General features: G+C 44.4%; 1 protein-coding gene across 2 annotated transcripts in view; it reads left to right on the forward strand.

Moving 5' to 3' along the window:
• Nucleotides 1-24,064, forward strand: part of DYNC2H1 (dynein cytoplasmic 2 heavy chain 1) — a 397,803-nt gene that overhangs the window by 109,850 nt on the left and 263,889 nt on the right. For both annotated transcript variants that reach the window (XM_077805779.1, XM_077805787.1), the window contains exons 56-59: nt 3,290-3,403; nt 12,574-12,734; nt 18,984-19,107; nt 23,572-23,693. In XM_077805779.1, coding sequence (XP_077661905.1) covers nt 3,290-3,403; nt 12,574-12,734; nt 18,984-19,107; nt 23,572-23,693 — 521 coding nt within the window. The remainder of the gene's footprint in view (nt 1-3,289; nt 3,404-12,573; nt 12,735-18,983; nt 19,108-23,571; nt 23,694-24,064) is intronic.

Below are 24,064 nucleotides of genomic sequence, written 5' to 3' on the forward strand. Positions count from 1 at the left end.
TCAAAATACTTGGCTTGCAAAATACGTGGCCATACAGCTACATACATTATGTTTATCCTATAGAATCTGTGAAATCATGAAGATTTGAGGGAATTTTTCTCAAGTCTTCTGTGGTTTTTATGTATTCTGTATCTATTGTACTTGAATGTTAGCCAGGATGATGGATTACCTATGTGTGTTGGCTCCCTGTAGCAAAGATAACTTTTACCAGTATTACCCAGGGCCGCTGGAAGACTGTTGGAAGCCAAAAGGCATTTGAAATTCCTTGGCTGTTACCCTATCCATAAATCCCCTTGTATGCTTGTAGGGCATAGAATCATAGAATTGTAGGACTAGAAGGGACCTAGAGAGGTCTTCCAGGCCAGTCCACCCGGCACTCAAGGCAGGAGTAAATCTTATCTAGACCATCCCTGACAGGTATTTGTCTAACCTGTTCTTAAAAATCTTCAGTGCTGGAGAATCTACAGCCTCCCTATGCAATTTATTCCAGTGCTTAGCTACCTTGACAGGAAGTTTTTCCTAATGTTCAGCCTAAACTACCCTTGCTGCAATTTAAGCCCATTGCTACTTGTCCTATACTCTGATTTTTCTCCCTCCTCCTTGTAACAGCCTTTCATGTCCCCCTTCAGTCTTCTCTTCTCCAGACTAAACAAACACAATTTTTTCAATCTTCCCTCAGAGATCATGTTTTCTAAACCTTTAATAATTTTTGTTGCTCTTCTCTGGACTTTCTCCAGTTTGTCCACATCTTTCCTGAAATGGGGCACCCAGAACTGGACACAGTACTCCAGTTGAGGCCTAATCAGCATGGAGTAAGCAAAAGAATTACTTCTTGTGCTTACAACACTCCTGCTAATACATTCCAGAATGATGTTTGGTAAGGCTAAAATAGGAGTTGGAACCAAAAGCAGTGAAACATGATATGCTCAGTGGTATCAAAGGTGTGCTAACAGGACTGACTGTTCTGAGGTTAACATCCTGTAAGAAGCACTCCAGAAGCATAAGGTCCCTCTGATATTTTAAAGAAACTTGAAAAGGAACCAGTTGAGTTGGTGCAGAGGGCTCTAATGTATGCTCACAAGATGCTAATGATGCTCTCTCTGAACAGTGATTTTGATGTGTGACCGAGGTTATGACGTCTTTTTTTAATTACCTGTGATATATTCACATTTGCATTGCTTGAAACAACTGACCTAGTCTTGGATGACTCAATGCTATATCATTATAATATATTAGTGACCTAACTCTCTGTAAATGCAGATACTTTCAGGTTGAATGCTGTAATAGACAAATCTTATCCTTCATTTCTGCTGCTTATACGTAGCCACTGTTTTGTGCTATCACTTCAACTCAGGGTACAAGTGCCTCACTTCCTGGAATCATATATCACTTCATATATCAACTTTGCTTCTCTTAATGCTCATGAATTTGTCTTTTCAATCATAATCATAACTGGAGATATGAACGTCTGTGTTCACAATCCACATGAACCTCTGACCTTCCGTTTCTTATGCCTCCTTGATTACCTCAGTCTCACCAAAGTGATCTCTTTCTTTGCGGACGTATCCTTCGCCATTGTTCTCTAGTTGGGTGTTAACACTCTTTGGCTTTCCATCTCTTTCTCTGTGCAGTGTAGGGTAGATTATTTTTCCAGGGAGTTTCCAGAATTTTGAACAGGTTCTTTATGTTCAATTTACCCTAACTCTTTCAGATCACTACTTGTTCCCCTTTCTTCTTCTTGACCTATGCCCTGTTCCCTATGCTCAGTCTTCCATTCCAAAATGTGGCCTGCATATTAACCCATGCTATCACATTTATTGTTGCTACTTGTGGGGTGCATGTATTATACATTATTGGCCTGATTTTCAAAGGTGCTAAGCACTGTCAGCTCCCATGAACTTCAATGACAGTTGTGTGTGCTCAACACTTCTAGGCTATGTTATTGTTGAGGAGTAGTAGTAGTATTATGTAGTGCCTAGGTGCCCTACTCATACATCAGGACTCCATTGTTCTAGGTGCTGCACTAACACAGAACAAAAAGACATCCCATGTCCCAAAGAGTTTATAGTCTAAGCATGGGACAAAAGACAACAGATGGATATCAATAGACAGACAAAGGAATTCAGGGAAACAATGAGACAGTATTGGTCAGCACGTTAAGCAGTGGTCACAGCACAAGCCATCTAACCATTGTAAATGTTTTTACTAGACATCATAGAAAAGAAAAGTTTTAAGGAAGGGTTTGAAGGATGATAATGAGGTGAATTTGCAGATGTTTATGGGGAGCTCCACCCACACATGGGGGGACAGCATGGGAGAAAACACAAAGGTGCTTGTTTGAAATTGAACAAGTAGGTGAAAGAGGCTGGCATCATGGACCGATGGGAGGCAGGAATCAACATCTCAGTTGTGAATGGAAGATGATTGGTAGGGTGGAGATGTGCCATGGAGGACTTTGAAAATGAAGACAAGTAGCTTATGTTTGATGTGGTAGAGAAGTGAGAGCCAGTGGAAGGATGCAAAGAGAGAGGTGATGTGTTCAAAGTAGCAGATTATGAAAATCATCTTTGCAGCAACATTCTGAATGAACATGTGCAGGGCAAGATTGAATTTGTCAAGGCTAGAGAAAAGCATGTTGCAGTATTTGAGATGCAAGATGATCAGAGCATGAATGAGCGTTTTAGTTCTTTGGATGGAAGTGAAAGGCCTTATTCTAGAGATGTTATGTAGAAAGAATTGGCAAGATTTAGACATGGCCTGGATGTGAGGAGCTAGAGACAGGTCCAAATCGAACGTGATGTCCAAGTTACAGTATACACTTCCTTAATTTGGTCATATCTATTTATTTATATGTCCTCCACAACCATAGTATCTGAGCGCTTCTCAAATGTTTTAAAATAGACAACAATAATAATATCTCTCTTTTTTTTCCTTACCAGCCTGTTGAAGAAATATGTGTATTAGCTTACATAGGCTCCAATTCAGGCAAATGTTCCTATTTTCAGGACAGCAGTTAAATTCATGCTTAAGTCCCATTGAAGTCAGTGAGTCTTAAACACATTTAAAGTTAAACATACTTAAGTGTCTTCCTGACTCAGGACTATAAACAGTAATTCAGTGTCAAGTCTTTTTTAGTACTTTAGCATGAACAATACTATACAAATTAAAATGTATTTTCAAATTAAAATGAAGATTTAAAGAAACATGAGTATCAAAAGTGTAATAATACCACATAATCAAGTTTGGAAAGTAAAGTGGGTTCCCTCATGAATAATCTCTCTTCTTACAGGATGCCAGTGAGCAAAAGACAGAAATGGAAAAAATTAAACACAAGATAGCAGAAGAAGTTGTAAAAATTGAAGAAAGAAAAAGAAAAATTGAAGATGAACTAAAAGAGGTTCAGGTGAGAACTGATAAGGAAAATGAATAGATAAAACTGATCCTATTTGAGTTTGACTGCAGTTCTAATCTGCAAGATTTGAAAAAAAATCACCATGGGGTTTCATATTTATTTTCTCTCAATGATTTATATTAAAAAATATGTTCAGGATACTCTAATTGCCAGCCCTGACAATCAGTCTGGGATTTTGGACTCAAGCTGTTTTATTTTCTGTCTATAACAATAAAGATTTCTCAGGCCAAAGCATGCCCTCAGTCACTACCCTTGTGCTAACCTACTGCCTTAAGTGGTGTCAAGGTTCCTCCCCCACTCTGAACTCTAGGGTACAGATGTGGGGACCTGCATGAAAAACCTCCTAAGCTTATCTTTACCAGCTTAGGTCAAAACTTCCCCAAGGTACAAAATATTCCACCCTTTGTCCTTGGATTGGCCGCTACCACCACCAAACTAATACTGGTTACTGGGGAAGAGCTGTTTGGACGCGTCTTTCCCCCCAAAATACTTCCCAAAACCTTGCACCCCACTTCCTGCACCAGGTTTGGTAAAAAGCCTCACCAATTTGCCTAGGTGACTACAGACCCAGACCCTTGGATCTTAAGAACAATGAACAATCCTCCCAACACTTGCACCCCCCCTTTCTTGGGAAATGGTGGATGAAAACCTCACCAATTTGCATAGGTGACCACAGACCCAAACCCTTGGATCTGAGAACAATGAAAAAGCATTCAGTTTTCTTACAAGAAGACTTTTAATAAAAATAGAAATAAATAGAAATAAAGAAATCCCCCCTGTAAAATCAGGATGGTAGATACCTTACAGGGTAATTAGATTCAAAAACAGAGAGAACCCCTCTAGGCAAAACCTTAAGTTACAAAAAAAAGATACACAGACAGAAATAGTTATTCTATTCAGCACAGTTCTTTTCTCAGCCATTTAAAGAAATCATAATCTAACACATGCCTAGCTAGATTACTTACTAAAAGTTCTAAGACTCCATTCCTGGTCTATCCCGGACAAAGACAGACTATAGACAGACACACAGACCCTTTGTTTCTCTCCCTCCTCCCAGCTTTTGAAAGTATCTTGTCTCCTCATTGGTCATTTTGGTCAGGTGCCTGCGAGGTTACCTTTAGCTTTTTAACCCTTTACAGGTGAGAGGAGCTTTCCCCTGGCCAGGAGGGATTTCAAAGGGGTTTACCCTTCCCTTTATATTTATGACAAGTGGGTTTGGAGAAGTATAATTAATTGGAATTTTGTAAATAATTCTGTTAATGCACAAGAATGAAATTATTCTCCAATAGCTGTTTTTGGTCTCCAGTGCTAAAAGAGGTAAAAAGCAATAAAAACTTACTGTTCTTCTTCGAGTGTTCCTCTGGGTGCTCCGGTCTAGATGTGCTAGTGCCCTCTGCACCTTTGATCTGAGATTTCTCATAGCATTGTCTTTTTGGTGCACACATGTGTGTTAGTCATTCTTGTGCCCTGTGCCATTGTTATATATAGGGCCCTACCAAATTCACGGTTCACTTTGGTCAATTTTACAGCCACAGAGTCTTAAAATTGGTCAATTTCACGATTTCAGATGTTTACATCTGAAATTTCATGGTGTGTTGTAACCATGGGGGTCCTGATCCAAAAGGGGATGGGGGTGGGGGAGCATCCCAAAGCTGTTGGGAGTGAGGGGGTTTGCAGGATTGCCATACTCATTTCTGAAAGGCAGCAGCTATGGAGTTTCCTGCAGCTGGAGGATGCTCCCGGAGGTGGAGGTAGATCCAATCTCCCCAGTGCTTCTGGGAGCGCCCCAACTGGGGTCCTCCTAGCTGCTAGTCAGGGTCAGTGGTGGATTAATGCATGAGCCCATGGGGCCTGTGCCCATGGGCCCTGGACAGTTTGAAAAATTGGTGCCCCAGCCCTGGTAGGAGCCACAGGGTGGAAGCCCTGAGCCCCAGCAGGCGATGCGGGGGCTGAAGCCCCAAGCCCCGGCAGGAGTCAGGAATGGGGACAGAAACCCTGAGCCTGGGTGGCCTGAAGCCTGGGCAGCCCGAAGCCCAGGCAGGAGCCACAGTGGTGGGGGGCGGAAGCCTGGAGCTCAAGCAGGAGCTGCAAGGGGGAGGACAGCTCCAAGCCCAGGTCCCTGAGCCTGGCGGGAGCTGTGAGGAGCGAGGAAAAGCCCCCAGCCGAGGTCCCTGATCCTGGTGGGACTTACATGGAGGGGCAGCCCCGAACTGAAGGTCCCTGAGCCCCAGCAGGCACTGCAGGGGCTGAAGCCCCAAGCCCAGGCAGGAGCTAAGAAAGGGGGCAGAAGCCCCGAGCCTGGGTGGCCTGAAGCCCGGGCAGGAGCCGTGGTGGGCAGCAGTCCCAAGCTCAGGCAGGAGCCACAGGGGGTTGGGGAGGAAGCCTGGAGCTCAGGCAGGAGCTGTGGGGGACAAAAGCACCAAGTCCCGGCTTGAGCTGCAGGAGTGGCAGCCCCCAGCCGAGGTCCCTGAGCCTGGCAGGAGCTGCAGGGGGTGGAAGCCCTGAGTCCTGGCAGGAGCTGTCAGACAGGGGAGAGAGGATGCAGCAGCCCATAGCCCGGGCAGGAGTCAGGGGGTGGGGTGAGGGAGCAGAATCCCCAGAGCTTGAGCGTCTAGAGCCCGGGCAGGAGCCACTGGGAAGTGGGGGTAGGGAGAGCGGCAGCCCCGAGTTGGGCAGGAGCTTCAGGGGCTGGAGCTGCGGTGGCTGGCAGTCCCAAGCCCTGGCTGGAGCCTGGGCATCCCGCAGCCCGAGCAGGACCCGGGGTAGGGGAGGAACAGCAGCCTGGCACCACAGCAGGAGCTGCGGGCAGTGTCATCAGCTCCCCAAGCCTGGGCAGGAGCCAGCAAGAGCCACGGGGGGCAGCAGCCCAAAATGAGGGTGGTACACCCTCTTCTGCACTGCTTGTGGAGGTGGGGCTGATCTCCCTCCAATAACAGCCATGCAGGGGAAGGACAAGTCCTGCCCCTCTCCAACCCAGCTGATTTGCTAGAGACCAGATTTCATGGGGAAGAGACTATTTCGTGGTCCGTGACATGTTTTTCATGGCCATGAAATTGGTAGGGCCCTAGTTATATAGCACTTCATAAGCGAACTGACCTCAGTTCCTTCTCAACCACCTTGGCCTGAGATAGAGTTTTGGTGGTTGTCCTGTTGAGATTTCCTCAACTTTATCCTCTTCTCTTATTGATGGTTAGTCATGGTGTTTGTGTTAGTTTCTGTAGTTAGTAAATAGTAGTGGTATAGCTTTTTATCTTTTCTTTTTCGAAAAAACAACATTTTATTTTATTTTCTCTTGCATTATGTTTAGATAGATACTAGTTAGTTAGTATTTCTTCTTTACTGGGGAGTTATGCCCTGTTCTCCCGACTTCAGACATTGTCTGTCATGCTGGGAGGCGACCTTGGTCAACCGCAGACACTCCTGCTGCATCTGTTTCCTCGGGGAATTGCACATTGCCCAGAAGTACAAGTTTTGTCTGGCACTGAAATGAAGAGCCAGAGAAAACAAAGAGCTAAAACATTGTCTCCTAATGATGGAGAGCTTTATACACCCAGCTTCTGACCCAGGCCAAGGGACCCTCACTGCCTCTTATACCAGTCTCTGAGCAAGTCTGCTGCTTCCACAACATCGGAGTCCCACGCTGTGACCTAGGGGTTACAGTGGACGAAAAGCTGGATATGAGTCAACGGTGTGCTCTTGTTGCCAAGAAGTCCAATGGCATTTTGGGATGTATAAGTAGGGGCTTTGCCAGCAGATCGAGGGACGTGATTGTTCCCCTCTATTCGACCTTGGTGAGGCCTCATCTGGAGTACTGTGTCCAGTTTTGGGCCCCACACTACAAGAAGGATGTGGAAAAATTGGAAAGAGTCTAGCGGAGGGCAACAAAAATGATTAGGGGACTGGAACACATGACTTAAGAGGAGAGGCTGAGGGAACTGGGATTGTTTAGTCTGCAAAATCGAAGAATGAGGGGGGATTTGATAGCTGCTTTGAACTACCTGAAAATGGGTTCCAAAGAGGATGGATCTAGACTATTCTCAGTGGTAGCGGATGACAGGACAAGGAGTAATGGTCTCAAGTTGCAGTGGGGGAGATTTAGGTTGGATATTAGGAATAACTTTTTCACTAGGAGGGTGGTGAAACACTGGAATGCGTTACCTAGGGAGGTGGTGGAATCTCCTTCCTTAGAAGTTTTTAAGGTCAGGCTTGACAAAGCCCTGGCTGGGATGATTTAATTGGGGATCGGTCCTGCTTTGAGCAGGGCGTTGGACTAGATGACCTCCTGAGGTCCCTTCCAACCCTGATATTCTATGATTCTGTGACGGGTTGGGTCACAGAAACCCCCTTGGGACTGCCAACTGACATGCCAAGACTACTTCTGCCCCTGCTTTCCCTGCCAGCTTGAGACTCCAGCACCCTGTCTTGCTGAGCCAGGCACCCCAGTCTGCTCCAACAGAGACCCAGGGTCTGAACCACATGCCCCAAAGCTGCAGACTTAGCTGAAAGCAACTTAAGAAGTGTTCCTGCCTTTAACACTCAAATGCTCAACTCCCCATGGGGTCCAAACCCTAAATAAATCTGCTTTACCCTGTATAAAGCTTATACAGGGTAAACTCATAAATTGTTCACCCTCTATAACACTGACAGAGAGATATACAATGTTGTTTGTCCCCCTTCCCCAGCTATTAATACATATTCTGGGTTAATTAATAAGTAAAAGGTGATTTTATTAAATACAGAAAGTAGGATTTAAGTGGTTCCAAGTATTAACAGACAGATCAAAGTGAATTACCAAGTAAAATAAAATAAAACAAAACATGCTAGACTAAGTCTAATACAGTAATAAAACTGAATACAGATAAAATCCTCACCCAGTAAGCTTCCTTTTACAGACTAGTCTCCCTAGTCTAGGTCCAGCAACCACTCACACCCCCTGTAGTTACTGTTCTTTGTTCCAGTTTCTTTCAGGTATCCTTGAGGGTGGAGAGGCTCTCTCTTTAGCCAGCTGAAGACAAAATGGAGGGGTCTCCCCAGGGTTTAAATAGACTTTCTCTTGTGGGTGGACACCCCTTCCTACCCCTGTGTAGAATCCCAGCTACAATATGGAGTTTTGGAGTCACATGGGCCAGTCACATAACCTTGCATGACTCAGAACTACAGGTAGCAGCCAGGGTCCACATGCTACCTTGAACATCCTCAAGTAGATCTCTTATGTGGATTGGAACGTTCCAAGATCCACTGTTCTTTAAGTGTTTCTTGATTGGGCACTTAACTTTGCAAATTTCTAAAGAAGCTGACCAAATGCCTTACAAAGGTTACTTAGAAATAAAGCAAGTATACAGCCAATATTCATAACTTCAAGTACAAAAATGATACATGCATACAAATAGGAGGAATGTATTTAGTAGATCATAACCTTTACAGAGATGTGTTACATGGCATAAGTAGCATAAAACATATTCCAGTTATGTCATATATAATTTATAAGCATACTTCCTTAAAGCCTTATAGGGGGCACCGTCACACACGCCTCCAGGGCATCTAAGAGGAAGAGCCAGGACTCCTCTGATAAGCCCTCAAAGGAACGTGCCCTGGTTTACCAGGTAGAGAATCTGCCTCTAAAAAACTCACGTTGTTGATATCTTCATTTACTCTGGTGCCATCAGCTCTCCAATCAGATACCCATGAGGATGCTGGTTCCTCAGGTACCCAGGCCATGGCTAGACCGAAAGATGGCAGAGCATTGGGCCTGGAGAGATCATCTGTACCATTGAGGGACCAGTGCAATAAGAAGAGATCTTCCTCTGCTTTCTTGGTACCAAAGAAGCCTGCTTGGCTCCGACTGCACTTTCTTCAGAGTACATGAGACCTTTGGTACAGTCAGTGACTGCACTTACTTCCAAGTGCTGGAGACCTACAGTACCATCAGCGCCCTTGGCTGTGATTACTGTAGTGCAGACTATAGGCTCAGTACCAATAACACTCTCGGTACCACAGAAATTTCCTGGGACCTGGCTGTATCTCACATGCCCAGTTCTCCTCTGCTCAGCTCCGATGTGCTGTCAGTACCAAGAACATAGAAACACCTGAGATTTGCCTGGTATTGCCGGTTTCACTTTCGATCTCTCCAGGCTTTCCATCATTCCAGGGTGAACTTGAGGAAGAGGATTTTGATGAAGACCTTGCCTTGGTGTCTCAAGTGTCAATTCATGGTTCTCCCCCTCACTCCTGTAGAGGCCCCTTTCCAGTAGCCTCAGGTGAACCTGCAACTACCCATGACCCACAACTACCACTAACATCTCGCTGGTCTGAGCACCTGTGGGTGCCTCCTCTTATGCCTTATGCACCTCCTCCTTGGCTGTTTTGGGACCCTTGGGCAGCCTATTACCAGCAATTTTCCAGAGCATCCAGCACCACCCACCACAGAGAGGGGCAACCTGCATCACCTGTTCCCTCCAGAAGACCTGACCCTCAAGAAGAATTCTTCGAGGATCAGGAAGCTAGAGCACATGAAGATGTTTCTCCTACATCCAGCCTCTCTTCATCTCTGGCTGAAGCAGTTATACCTCCTTCTCCATCCCTAGTGGAGGATCCCCCTCCCTAAGTGTTGAGGCTGTCAAGTTTTGGAATTGGTACATATGCAATCGGATACTCATCACAGCTGACTATTTTACAGGGGTTCAGAATGTGACCGCAGATCCACTCAGCAGGCACTTTTTCCAAGACCATGAGTGGGAAATAGACCCCAATATATTACACCACATATTCCGTCAATGGAGCACCCCTCAGATAGACTTGCTTGCCATAGCAGCCATCATGGCTTTCCACCTCCCAGTAGAGAATTATTCTGCCTCTTCCCACCCAACCACAGTGAAATTCCTCAGAGGGCTTGGAAACCTTGATCCACCAGTCCAACGCCCTACTGCAGTATGGGACCTTAATCTGGCCTTTAAATACCTCACAAGACCACCGTTTGAACCAATGACTACCTGCTCGCTGCTCCATTTGTCAGTGTAAATGACATTCCTGATAGCCATCACATCGGCACGATGCGTTGGAGAAATGGGGGCCTGATGGCATAACCCCCCTTCACAGTATTTTTAAGGACAAGGTCACGCTGTGGCCCCACCCCAAATTCTTACCTAAGGTTTCTTCTGAGTTCCATATCAATCAGTCCATTCACCTGCCTGTCTTCTACCCCAAACCTCATCTAGATAACCAGGAGGTACTGTTACACACCCTTGGTGTCAGGAGAGCCCTGGTTCTTCTATCTGGATAGGATGAAGTCCTTCAGAAAGACCCACTGGTTGTTCTTCTTGCTAACAGATAGATCAAAAGAGTCAGGAGCCTCTAACCAGAGGCTTTCCAAGTGGATGTCAGGCTGCGTTAATTCTTGTTACGAGTCTCACAATATTCAGCCATCTTCAAATATATGCATTCATGCTACGAAATCCATTGCCACTTCTACGGCCTTCCTCAAGAACATGCCCATTATTAACATATGTAAAGCCTTTACTTGGGTGTCTATACATACATTCACAAAATACTATGCTATAACTCACGACTCTGCTTCTGATACTGTGTTGGGCTTGGCTGTACTTTTTTCCACACTGGACTCGACTTGGAAACCTTCTCTGCCTTAGAGGGTATTGGTCAATAGTCACCTGGAGTGGAACACCCAAAGGGTTGCTCCTTGAAGAAGAAGAAATGGTTACTCACCCACCAGTAACTGTGGTTTTTCGAGATGTGTCCCCCTACAGGTGGTCCACTACCTGCCCTCCTTCCACTCTTCTGTGGAATTTTTGCTATCAAGTTTTGCAGTAGAGAAAGAACTGAGTTTGGTTCGCCCACACAGTGATGTATAACAACGGGACAGGGTGTGAGACTGACTAATGTATGCACGGGCTGAAAGGACACTGCTATGAGAAATCTCTGATCAAAGGCACAGGAGGTGCTAGTGCACTTAGAGTGGAGCACCCATAGGGACACACATCTAGAAGAACCACAAGGGAGTAACCAATTCTTTTTCACAAAAGCCTGCAGATATCACTGAATACTTCTGAATTATTACTGTCCTCTGAAGATCCAAATATATTATCCCTAGGGGAGGTGATAATACCATAGAGTTGGTGCAATTAGCTTAAAAAGCAGAGATATATGGATGGAGAATTATTTTACAATTAATTCTTAATGTTAAACTAAAACATTTTATTATTATACTTTAAGACTGTATTTTATAAAAAGTATTTTAAGGTTGTGCAACCTGGGGTGTGGAGTAGTGGGGATGTAGTTGTATGATTGGTAGAAAGGTTTTATAGCCCTTAAGTTTGCATGTTTTGGGAGATAATTACTTGAAATAGATCTCTTCAGTCATTGAGATCTCTGCTTTTCATCCAAGCCATTGTAAAAATTCTACTAGAGAACGATAACAATTCTGGCAGATTAATTCTTTTATTTAATCTAAAAATACATTAGGGCTTGATTGTGCTGGTTAGGCACAGTCCTGTATTGAGAGTTGTGTAGAACTTCTGCAGGTGCAGCCCTTTTCATGCTCCCTGGTGCATATGGAGGTTGTGCAAGATGTGTAATCCTTTAGGATGCAATAGTCTGCTTCTTCAGCCTCGCTCCTTTTATGGCTCTGTGCATGGGGGCTGCAATTGTGGCTGGTACTTAGCTTCGGATGCAGCTGCATATGAAGAGAAGACTTTTTGTGGTCCACCACTCCCATATACCTACTCAAGGACAGCCTTAATTTGGCTTGTGGTGTGTAGATCTTCCTTAATAAGATTCATTATGTATTCTTTATAAAACTGAAGTATCCAACAGCAAAAGGGATCAAAAATATAAGTAAATTGTTTCAGTTTTAATAGCTGTACAGTATTTTTGGATGATTGTGCTGAATAAAAATGGAGAGTATGTTAGGATTATAATGTACAGTGTAACATGAAATTAAATTCTTGCCATAGGTAAATACCTGTTTACTTCAGCTTTTAAAAATTAAACTTTTTGAAAAGTTAATACCAATTTAAAAGATAAGTTGGATGTAATGAAGAAAATAAAATGCTAAAGGTGAAACATAAAGCCAAATTCTGTGAAAACTGAGAGGACATAAATGTTCTGTTGTCTCCTGTTGATAAAACAGTTATTTTTATATTTTGTAGCCACTGGTTAATGAAGCTAAATTAGCAGTTGGAAATATAAAGCCAGAGTCTTTGTCAGAAATCCGGTCACTACGAATGCCACCTGACATAATCAGAGATATACTAGAGGGTGTTTTACGACTGATGGGGATTTTTGATACATCATGGGTGAGCATGAAGAGGTAAGTTGAGGATTTTATTTAAAGCATTAATGCAGTAATGTATAATGGACAATTCTGTTGTACTCTCTTGAAAGGTTTGGATGTAATTTTTAATGATCTTCTTGAAGGAAAATAATTTTATTCCTAACAATGAATAGATAACATATAGCTATTTATGGATAAAACTGATACATTTTCTGCAAAATACTCCTACGACTCTAGTTTCAGAGACCTTTTAACATTTGTTCTCCTTTGAGTGATTGTCCACATGCATATTCCACTGATGGGGCACATATGCCAGAGATTAGATGGATGTGCGTCTCATATGCCAGCAGTACCCATAGGGTATGCATGCGCTCTTCAGTTCTTGTATTCAACTCTGAGGGCATACAAGAATGAGATGTGCCTCTGGCAGTTCAGTTTCTCTCACTGCCTCCCGGCTTAGGGATGGAGCCTGATGGTCCGAGAGACCACCAAGCCCTCTTAATGGCTTTAGCTAATAGTTTTTACAATTAGTTTTATAGTGTAGTCTTAGTAATTTTATTTTTTGGTTGCCTGTTGTAACTTTTAGTTGTTAGAACTTTTATTCATCTGGTATACTGTTTTTTGGTTCTCCTGGATTCAAATTCTGCTTCTCATTCAAGGGAGCTATCCCAGCTTTGAACAGATACTCAAAATGCCTGAGTTGCCTGGGAGAATTGCACATTCCCAATAGATTTGAAAGTCTAGATCCCCCTGTAAAGGGACCTTCAGTTCCAAAGATCATGAGCACAGACTCTTTGCCTTAGAGAACCCTAACTCAAATCACGACTACAATGACAGCATCATCCTCAGACAGATCACAAGTGTCAGGCACTGCCTTCTGGTAGTCAGGCCTAGTGGTTGGAGCAGAGGTCGAAGCCAGACATAGGGTCGGGACTTGGCCGAGGGCAGTGTTGAAACAGATCCGGGGACAAGTCCTGGTCGGAACCAAGATCAGAGTCCATCTACAAGTCAAAATCAGTACCATAGCTGGAGTCCAGATGCAGGCCAAAGGTTGAAGCCGGGTGGTCAGAGTCTGAGGGTCTGGGGGGAGTCAGGAGGTGGAGGTAGGGCTGGAGTGGGTTCGCTATAGGGCTGGAGCAAGATCAAAGTAAGGCAAAGACAAACCTGGAGCAGGCTGGAATAGGGCTTGGGCAAGAATGGGGCAGAAACAGGAACTGGATCAAGAGCAGGCTGGAAGTCTAGAGAGTCTGTTGCACTGTGAGGAAGCAGCAGGGTTCCTGGCCGGGCAGTGCTGTTGCACAGACTGATTTGCATCTCTGGTGGAGTTGGGGAAATACCTGAGCCTGGAAAGCCTACTCCTCATTAAGCCTACAGTTATGTGTGGCCAATTATCAGGTCATATGAGCGATATATGCCTTCTGCATACATGAGAGACTGCTTGCCTTTGTGGACTGCCTTCCCAGTGGCGTTTGTGAGGACTTTATGTCACTATTTAATGAAAGTCAACTTGTAGCTGGAATGAGACTCCAAGCAGTGCTCAATGGGGCGGATATGACTTCCAGATCAATGGCAATGGCTGTTGTTTTGCATCAGGCATCATGTCTTCAGGGTTTGGGTTTCCTAAGAGAAGTCCAGATGATGGTGGAAGACTTGCCTTTTGATGGAACTGAATTGTTCAGCTCTAAGATAGGTGAGGCTCTCCATACGCTAAAGGACTTACAAGCCATCTTGCTTTCCTTTGGAGTGTACACACCAGTTCCTCAGAGGAAACAAATGAAACAACAGTATTCCTCACAGAGACCAAACCAGCTGCTCTTTCACCATCAAAAGTCTTCAGAACCATCCAGGAAATGGCAGCATTTTCACAGGAGAAGACAACCCACTGCTCCATCACAAACTACAAAGTCTTCCAGTCCGAGAAGCAGTGATTGTGATGGGATGGTTGAGAGATGGGTTCTGCCAGCAACGACTCCAGAAATCAACAACCTCCTCTTTGGAAATTGGTTAGCTCATTTGAGGCACACGTGGCCCCTTAACACCACTGATCAATGGACCATGGAGGCAATAACACAGGGGTTCTCCATCCAGTTTCAAGGACTGAATTCATTGGCGTGATCCTGGACTCCTCCATGTCCAAGGCCTGCTTCCCTAATTCTTCAACTAGAAAGAAACCGAAACGCTGATGTGTGATCATGATTTGCCCTCCTAGGTCAAATGGCCACCTGCAGATTTGTGATGCTGCATGTCAGACTTCACCTCTGCTGCTTGCAGGGCTGGTTGTAGTTGGTCTGCACACCTTCCAGACATCACCTGGACACACCCCTCATCATCCTTCTATTGGTCCTATCCTTACTGAAATGGATAGGTGCATGCAGAGGAGTCTCCTTCATGTCATCCCTACCATCCAAGACTATTGTCACAGATGCATCCCTACAGGGATGGAGTGCTCATATGGACAAACTAACAACACAGGGTCTATGGTCTCTGAGAAAGAGGAGAATATACATCAGTCACCTAGAACTCAGAGCTGTACAGAAGGCCTGCGAGTCCTTCCTCCACCTAACAGGACAGTCAGTTCAAATCATGACGAAAACATGACCACTATGTTTTACATCAACAAACAAGGCAGTACCAGGTTATCCCCTCTCTGCCAGGAAGCAGTCAAATTCTGGAACTGGTGCATCAACCAACTGTCAAGTGACTGGGGCATGAGCACTTGTGCCTAGTGGAACAGGAGTCATGCCTAATGGATAGAACATGGGTCAGTGGCCAGATGTTGGAGCCGAGGGTCAGAACCAGAGTCAGAGACCAGATGCCAGAGCCAATGGTCTGAGCCAGAGTCAGGAGCCAGGAGTTGGAGTGGAGGGTCAGAACCAGGTTGCCTGGAGTGAGGCAAGGTGGGGGCAAGGCTGGCACCAAGGCAGGAATGGTAATGGGAACAAAGCAGGCACAGGACCTATCGCAACTATGGGCAAATGTTTGAGTAGCCACTGGATTGCAGTTGCTACTGTGTCAGACCAAAGGTCCATCTAGCCCAGTATCCTGTCTTCTGACAGTGGCCAATGCCAGGTGTCCCAGAGGGAATTCATGAAGTGATCCATCCCGTTGCCCATTCCTAGTTTCTGGGAAACAGAGGCTAGAGACACCATCCCTGTCAATCCTGGCTAATAGCCATTGATGGATCTATCCTCCATGAATTTATCTAGTTCTTTTTTGAACCCTGTTATAGTCCTGGCCCTCACAACATCCTCTGGCAAGGAGTTCCATGGGTTGACTGTGCATTGTGAGAATCATAAACACTGGAGCTCTGTTGGTCAGGCAGAGTCACAGTGGGGCAACCTGGCTAGCAGATAAAACTCCTGGCCAGATAATGCAAAGCCAAATAACTGCTTAATTCCTCGCCAGTGTGACAAATGGCTACAGGAGAGTGATAGAAGGTAGATATATTAGCCCCAGATTAAGCAGGTCCCTTTTCCCGGAGTAAGATAATTGGCTGTTCCAGAACAATCAGGAAGTTGCTGGAACCAATTAACGCAGGCTACTTAGGACACCTGGAGCCAATTAAGAAGCTACCAGAATCAATTAGGACAGGCAGGCTAATCAGGGCACCTGGTTTTAAAAAGGACCCCGGAGTAGAGGGCAGGCCTGGGTTCCCCCCATCCTCCCAACTCCCTGCTGGATGCAGGAGGAGTTGACCTGGACTGTGGGTCCCACCAGAGGGGAAGGGCCCTGGCCTGTCCCCCGACCCAGTAGGTGGGCCAGCAGAGACTGTGGGAATTGTTCTCCTTCCTTTTTTCCATGCTGGCTAGTGATGAGGTTAGCTTAGTGGACGGCAGGTTTGAGCCACTAGCAAAGGTGGCCAAACTGAGGGCTGCCGTGAATCTCAGAGGTGAGCAAATCCACCAATAAGCACAGGACCCACCAAGGCAGAGGAGGAAATTTGTCACACCAGATAATGCCTCGCCAGATAATGCCAAAGAACTGGTAACAGTATATAAATTAACAATTGATCAATCAATAAAAAGTACGAGGAAGTTATTGATAGGTAAACAGATTAACAAATCAGGAACTGTTGCTGGGTAAATTAGTAATTTTTGCAGTGCAGAGTAAGACTAGTACCCTTCACATGAATCATAACCGTAACAGGACTTTGAGACTCGCACTCCTCAAGCCAGGAGTCCCTTCTCAACATGTACAGATCCACAAAGGTCACACGGGATACTGTGATTGACAGCCCTAGGCTGCACTCACTCTACTGGTCCTGTGCTCTTAGTGGGGCATACAGGACTGAGTCTGTGGCTTCCAGAATAGAGGGGCCTTCTGATAGTTTGGGGTGAAATGGGATGAAAGCCAAAGTTTATGAAGAATGACTTTGCTTGTGTTGTGTTATTTTAAGCGAATTTGGCCAAAGACAACAGGGGAACCCAATTATTTTGGTGAAAATTCAGGAAACAGCTCGCGTACTGTACCTATGTCTGGTTGACTTTTCTGATCTGGTAGTCAGTGTGAGGGTGGTAGGCAGTTGAGAGGAGGGGCGTGTTGTTGAGAAGGCAGAGGAATTCCAGCCAAAACTGGGAGGCAATTTGGGTGCCCCAATCAGAAATGATGTGTTCTGGTATGCCGTGGTACTGGAAGATGTGTTCCAAGAAAAGCCATGCCATTTCACGGCTGATGGAAGGGTATGAGAGGGGATGAAATGGGACATTTTCATCAGGAGGTCCACCAGTGTCAGAACGACCAAATGCCCTTGGAAGTGGGGCTGCTCCACAATGAAGTCCATGGAGAGGGTAGATCAAGGGTTTGGGGATGTGGGAAGGGATGGAGATCGCTCACAAGTCTCATGTGAGGCTTTTGGGGCTTGGCATAGAGTTGATTCTGTGTAAGCCGATCTAGAATGATATGTAAATGGTGGTCATGGAGTTCTTCATTCTCATAGAAGATGAGAATGTTATTGATTGCATACTGTGATATGATTTAGTGCTCAGTATTCAACACAGCATTGGAGAGAAAGCCATCATTCTTGGTTACAAAGAGTATAGGGGCACTAGCTGGGGAGAGATGAATGAATCCCCTCACAGGTTTTACTCTGGGTACTCCTGGAGGGCCTGTAGGTCTTTTTCCAAAGAAAGTGTGTCTGAAGGGAATCTCCATCCCTTGGCACAGTTCAGTGGGGGAGTCGTAACTGTGGTAGGGTATCTGCCTTCTGTTTTTTGAACATTCTGGTGAACTCCAGGTATTTGACAGGAATCTTAGATGTCATTGGACCTGCTGCTCTTCTCTCTGGGAGCCTTGAGGGTTGGAGTGCACCTCAGAGTGTGGTCAGTTGTGAACCAGGACTAAGGAGGCATTCATGTCAGCACTGCAGAGAGCGGAAGGACACTGTCCTTGATTGCCAGCTGATTAAGGGGTTGTGGGTGACAAACCAAGGGAAGCCAAGGATGACTGGCAAATGTGACAAGCCGATCATCCAAAACTGCATGATTTCCGTGGTGGCTGCCACTGGTGATGACCTCCAGGGGTGCCATTTGATATGTGATGAGCCCCAAAGAGAGGGGTGACCCATCAATGGTCTCAAAGAGCTTGGGGGAGTTTTTGTGGAGGGTAGGAATCTGATGACTCTTGACAAATTCTTGGTTGATGAAGTTACTGGATACATCCTAGTCAACCAGTTTCTTCAAGCAGAGGTTGGGCATTGCAGGGTGCCAGAAGTGGAGGGGAAGACAAAGTGGAGTGGTGTGCTGGTTAGGGGTTGTCCGGATTCTGGCAGAGCCATGGCAGAGCAGCTCACTGTGGGGGCAGAGTGGAGTACTAACCCAGCCCTGGCTCTGCTTCTGGGGCTGGGTCCTGGCATTTCCCAGCCTGAAGGGTTTGGGGGGGGGGGCAGAGGGGCATTGGTTCTTGGATGGGCAACCTGCCACAAATGTCTGGATTCCCCACAATACAATTGGGGTTCTAGAGCCTGGCACTGGCTCTTTCATTGGCAGAGAGGTGAGGTCAAACTTGATTGATCTGCATTGCCTCAAGGTCTGGTAGATTGCCCAGAATCCCATAAGATGGAAAGGTCCGCCGTATATGCCCTTGGAGCAGAGCATGAGGACTGAAGAGCGTATATGCTCTCCCTTTGTACTGCCGTCCAAAAAGACTCTGATCTCTGACACACAAGGTGCATGCGTACCATCAGTGGAATGTGCCTGTGGACAACTCATCTTGAATTCCAGTTACTTTACACTGAGTAACTTTGTTTTATCAATGCTTTGTCATTTAATTATTTAATACTATTTGCAGTTTCCTTGCCAAAAGAGGAGTGAGAGAAGACATTGCAACCTTTGATGCCCGTAACATTCCAAAGGAAATACGAGAGAGTGTAGAAGAACTTCTGTCTAAAAACAAGGCATCTTTTGATCCAAAGGTAACTCTCTTATTGCATTACATAAAAAAAAATGGACTAGCTTCTGTGGTCCACCAGGATCACTGTGCACTATGGGCACAGCGTAAAGTGGACTCAAACTGATAGAGGGTAGCCAGTGGAGAATTCTTCCAACAGAGGGGAAGGCTATCAGTAGAAGCAGAGAGAGAAAATCTGGCAGAGGAGATTCTACTGCCTTCTGCCCCAGCTGCCTCACCATCCTGAGTGTAAGGGGGTTTGTTGGATGTGGGACGTGGATGAGATGAGGAAAAGTGGTGGTGTGATAAACTACAGGCCTCAGGGACCTTCTGGCGATGGCATAAATTAGGGTTGTGGTGGAGCCAGGCATCTCTGAATCTGGGAACCGCAACCTGCTCCCTGTGACCTCCCTGCAGTCAGAACCTTACTTCTAATTTTAATTAACAAAAGAGACTAAGGTAACCTAATGGGTTAATGGCCTTTAAAGCTTAATTTGAATAAATCAAGACAGCAATAGTTATATAAAAGAATTTTACAACATTAGTTCCTTATTTTTTAAAAGGAAGAGTATAAGGATGTGACCTTGCAAATAGGAGACTCATGCTAGTGGACTCGGCACTCTCCAAACCCAATGGACTTCCCCGGGGCTTGACATGGGCACATGGGTCTTCTTATAACAATTTCCCACCCGTCATTTGAAAGATCAGCTCAATAGCACAAAATGGCTGGTTGGTAGACCCTGATATATAGTATCTATGATTAACATAAGAACATAAAAACGGCCATACTGGGTCAGAACAAAGGTCCATCTAGCCCAGTATCCTATCTTCTGACTGTGGCCAATGCCAGGTGCCCCAAGAGGGAATGAACAGAACAGGTAATCATCAAGTGATCCATCCCCTATCGCCCATTCCCAGCTTCTGGCAAATAGAGGCTAGGGACACCCAACCCCCCGTTACCTGGCTAATAGCCATTTATGGACCTATCCTCCATTAATTTATCTAGTTCTTTTTTGAACCCCGTTATAGTCCTGGCCCTCACAACATCCTCTGGCACAGAGTTCCACAGGTTGACTGTGCATTGTGTGAGGAAATCCTTCCTTTTGTTTCTTTTAAACCTGCTGCCTATTAATTTCATTTGATGACCCCTATTTCTTGTGTTATGAGAAGGAGTAAATAACACTTCCTTATTTACTTTCTCCACACCAGTCATGATTTTATAGACCCCTATCATATCTCCCCTTAGTCATCTCTTTTCCAAGCTGAAAAATCCCAATCTTATTAATCTCTCCTCATATGGAAGCTGTTCCATATCCCTTATCATTTTTGTATCATCTGCAAATTTTGCCACCTCACTTTCTACACCTTTTTCCAGCTCACTTATGACTATGTTGAATAGGACTGGTCCCAGTACAGACCCCTGGGGGACACCACTATTTACTGCTCTCCATTCTGAAAATTGACCATTCATTCCTACCCTTTGTTTCCTGTCTTTTAACCAGTTACCAATTGATGAGAAGACCTTCCCTCTTATCCTATGACAGCTTTCTTTTCCTAAGAGCCTTTGGTGATGGACCTTGTCAAAGGCTTTCTGAAAATCTAAATATACTATGTCCACTGGATCCCCCTTGTCCATATGCTTTTTGACCCCCTCGAAGAATTCTAGCAGATTGGTGAGGCATGATTTCCCTTTACAAAAACCATGTTGACTCTTACCCAACAAATTATAAAAAGAAAAGGAGGACTCGTGGCACCTTAGAGACTAACAGATGTTCTTGTCAACTGCTGGAAATGGCCCACCTTGATTATCACTACAAACGGTTCCCCCTCCACCCCCGCTCTCCTGCTGGTAATAGCTCACCTTACCCGATCACTCTCGTTACAGTGTGTATGGTAACACCCATTGTTTCATATTCTCTGTGTATATAAATCTCCCCACTGTATTTTCCACTGAATGCAGCCGATGAAGTGAGCTGTAGCTCACTAAAGCTTATGCTCAAATAAATTTGTTAGTTTCTAAGGTGCCACAAGTCCTCCTTTTCTTTTTGCCGGTACAGACTAACACAGCTGCTACTCTGAAACCAACAAATTATGTTCATCTATGTGTCTGACAGTTCTGTTCTTAGTTTCAACCAGTTTGCCCAGTACTGAAGTCAGGCTTTCTGGCCTGTAATTGCCAGGATCACCTCTGGAGCCCTTTTTAAAAATTGGTGTCACATTAGCTATCCTCCAGTTATCCTGTACAGAAGCTGATTTAAATGATAGGTTACAAATGACAGTTAGTAGTTCTGCAATTTCAAATTTGAATTCCTTCAGAACTCTTGGGTTAATACCCTTTGGTCCTGGTGACTTATTACTGTTTAATTTATCAATTTGTTCCAAAACCTCCTCTAATGTTACCTCAATCTTGGACAGTTCCTCAGATTTGTCACCTAAAAGAAAAGCTCAGGTTTGGGAATTTCCTTCACATCCTCCGCCATAAAGTCTAATGCAAAGAATTCATTTAGTTTTTCTGCAATGGCCTTATTATCTTTGAGTGCTCCTATAGCATCTTGATCGTCCAGTGGCCTGACTGGTTGTTTAGCAATCTTCCTGTTCCTGATGTATTTAAAAAAAAATTACTATTACTTTTTGAGTCTCTGGCTAGCTGTTCTTCAAAATCTTTTTTGGCCTTCCTAATTATCTTTTTATACTTCATTTGCCAGAATTTATGCTCCTTTCTATTTTCCTCACTAGGATTTAACTTCCACATTTTAAAGGATGCCTTTTTGTCTCTCACTGCTCCTTTTACTTTGTTGGTTAGCCCCGGGGTACTTTTTTGGTTCTCTTACTATGTTTTTTTAATTTCGGGTATACATTTAAGTTGAGCCTCTATTATGATGTCTTTAAAAAGTTTCCATGCAGCTTGCAAAGCTTTCACTTTTGGCACTATGCCTTTTAATTTCAGTTTAACTAACTTCCTCATTTTTGTGTAGTCCCCCTTTCTGAAATTAAATGCTACAGTGTTGGGCTGCTGTGGTGTTCCCGCCACAGAGATGTTAAATTTCATTATATTAGCGTCACTATTACCAAGCGGTCCAGCTATACTCATCTTTTGGACCAGATCCCGTGCTCCATTTAGGACTAAATCAAGAATGGCCTCTCCTCTTATGGATTCCAGGACATTTAAGGTGTCAAGAAACTTTATTTCTGCATCCTTCGTTAGGTGACATGTACCCAGTGAATATAGGGATTGTTGAAATCCCCCATTATTATTGGGTGTTTTATTTTGATAACCTCTCTAATCTCCCTGAGCATTTCACAATCACTATCACCATCCTGGTCAGGTGCTTGGTAATATATCCCTACTGCTATATTCTTATTATTAGAGTATGCAATTACTATCCATAGAGATTCTATGGTACAGTTTGGTTCATTTAAGTTTTTTACCTCATTTGATTCTATGCTTTCTTTCACATATAGTGCCACTCCCCCACCAGCATGACCTGTTCTGTGCTTCCAATATATTTTGTACCCTGGTAATATCGTGTCCCACTGATTCTCATTCCACCAAGTTTCTGTGATGCCTATTATATCAATATCCTCATTTAATACAAGGCACTCTAGTTCACCCATCTTATTATTTAGACTTCAAGCATTCATATATAAGCACTTTAAAAACTTGTCATTTTTTAGCTGTCTGCCATGACAGGATGTAATTGAATGGGATTCTTTTTCATTTGACTGTTTCTCATCAGATCCCACCTGTATTTTATCATCTTCCATTCTCTCCTCTTTACTAGGACATACAGAATCTCCATTAATAGATCCTCCCCTAGAGGATGCTTCCATCCAAACCACATGTCAGCTTTCCTCCAGTCCTTAGTTTAAAAACTGCTCCATGACCTTTTTAATTTAAAGTGCCACCAATCTGGTTCCATTTTGGTTTAGGTGGAGCCCATCGCTCCTGTATAGTCTCCCCCTTTCCCCAAAAGTTTTGCCAGTTCTTAATAAATCTAAACCCCTCTTCCCTGCACCATCGTCTCATCCACGCATTGAGACCCTGCAGTTCTGCTTGTTTAAGTGGCCCTGCATGTGGAACTGAAAGCATTTCAGAGAATGTTATCATGAAGGTTCTAGCTTTCAATCTCTTACCTAGCAGCCTAAATTTGGCTTCCAGGTCTCTCTCCTATCCTTCCTTATGTCATTGTTACCTACATATACGTTGACCACCGGCTCCTCCCCAGCGGTATACATGTGTCTATCTAGATGTCTCGAGAGATCCGCAACCTTCGCACCAGGCAGGCAAGTCACTATGTGATTCTCTTGGTCATCACGAACCCAGTTATGTTTCTAATGATTGAATCCCCCATAACTATTACCTGTCTCTTCCTAATAATTCGAGTTCCCTCCCCTGGAGAGTTATCCTCAGAGTCCACTATGCAGTTTCTCTTGTGTTTTTGAAATTCAGTAAGGACCTTTTTATAATTTGTATTGATTTTTTTTTCAGAATGCTAAACGAGCTAGTACTGCAGCTGCTCCACTTGCAGCTTGGGTTAAGGCCAATGTCCAGTATTCCTATGTCTTGGAACGAATTCAGCCTCTGGAAAAAGAACAGGCAGGATTGGAAGCGTGAGTAAGATGCATTTTACTCTGCAATTGTTCTGCATTCCAAAGATACCTGTAGTGTTATTAATTAAATATTTTTTAAAAGTGATACTGTACAGTGATAAGAATAGGAGTACTTGTGGCACCTTAGAGACTAACCAATTTATTTGAGCATAAGCTTTCGTGAGCTAGCTGTAGCTCACGAAAGCTTATGCTCAAATAAATTGGTTAGTCTCTAAGGTGCCACAAGTACTCCTTTTCTTTTTGCGAATACAGACTAACATGGCTGCTACTCTGAAACCTGTACAGTGATAGTACATAACTTTGCACAGCTTTGCCCAAAAGCGCATGCTGGTTCAATAGCAAAATGATGACAGCAGTTATATATAAAACAA

This window comes from Eretmochelys imbricata, chromosome 1, assembly GCF_965152235.1.
Source record: "Eretmochelys imbricata isolate rEreImb1 chromosome 1, rEreImb1.hap1, whole genome shotgun sequence".
NCBI classification, from domain to species: domain Eukaryota; kingdom Metazoa; phylum Chordata; order Testudines; family Cheloniidae; genus Eretmochelys; species Eretmochelys imbricata.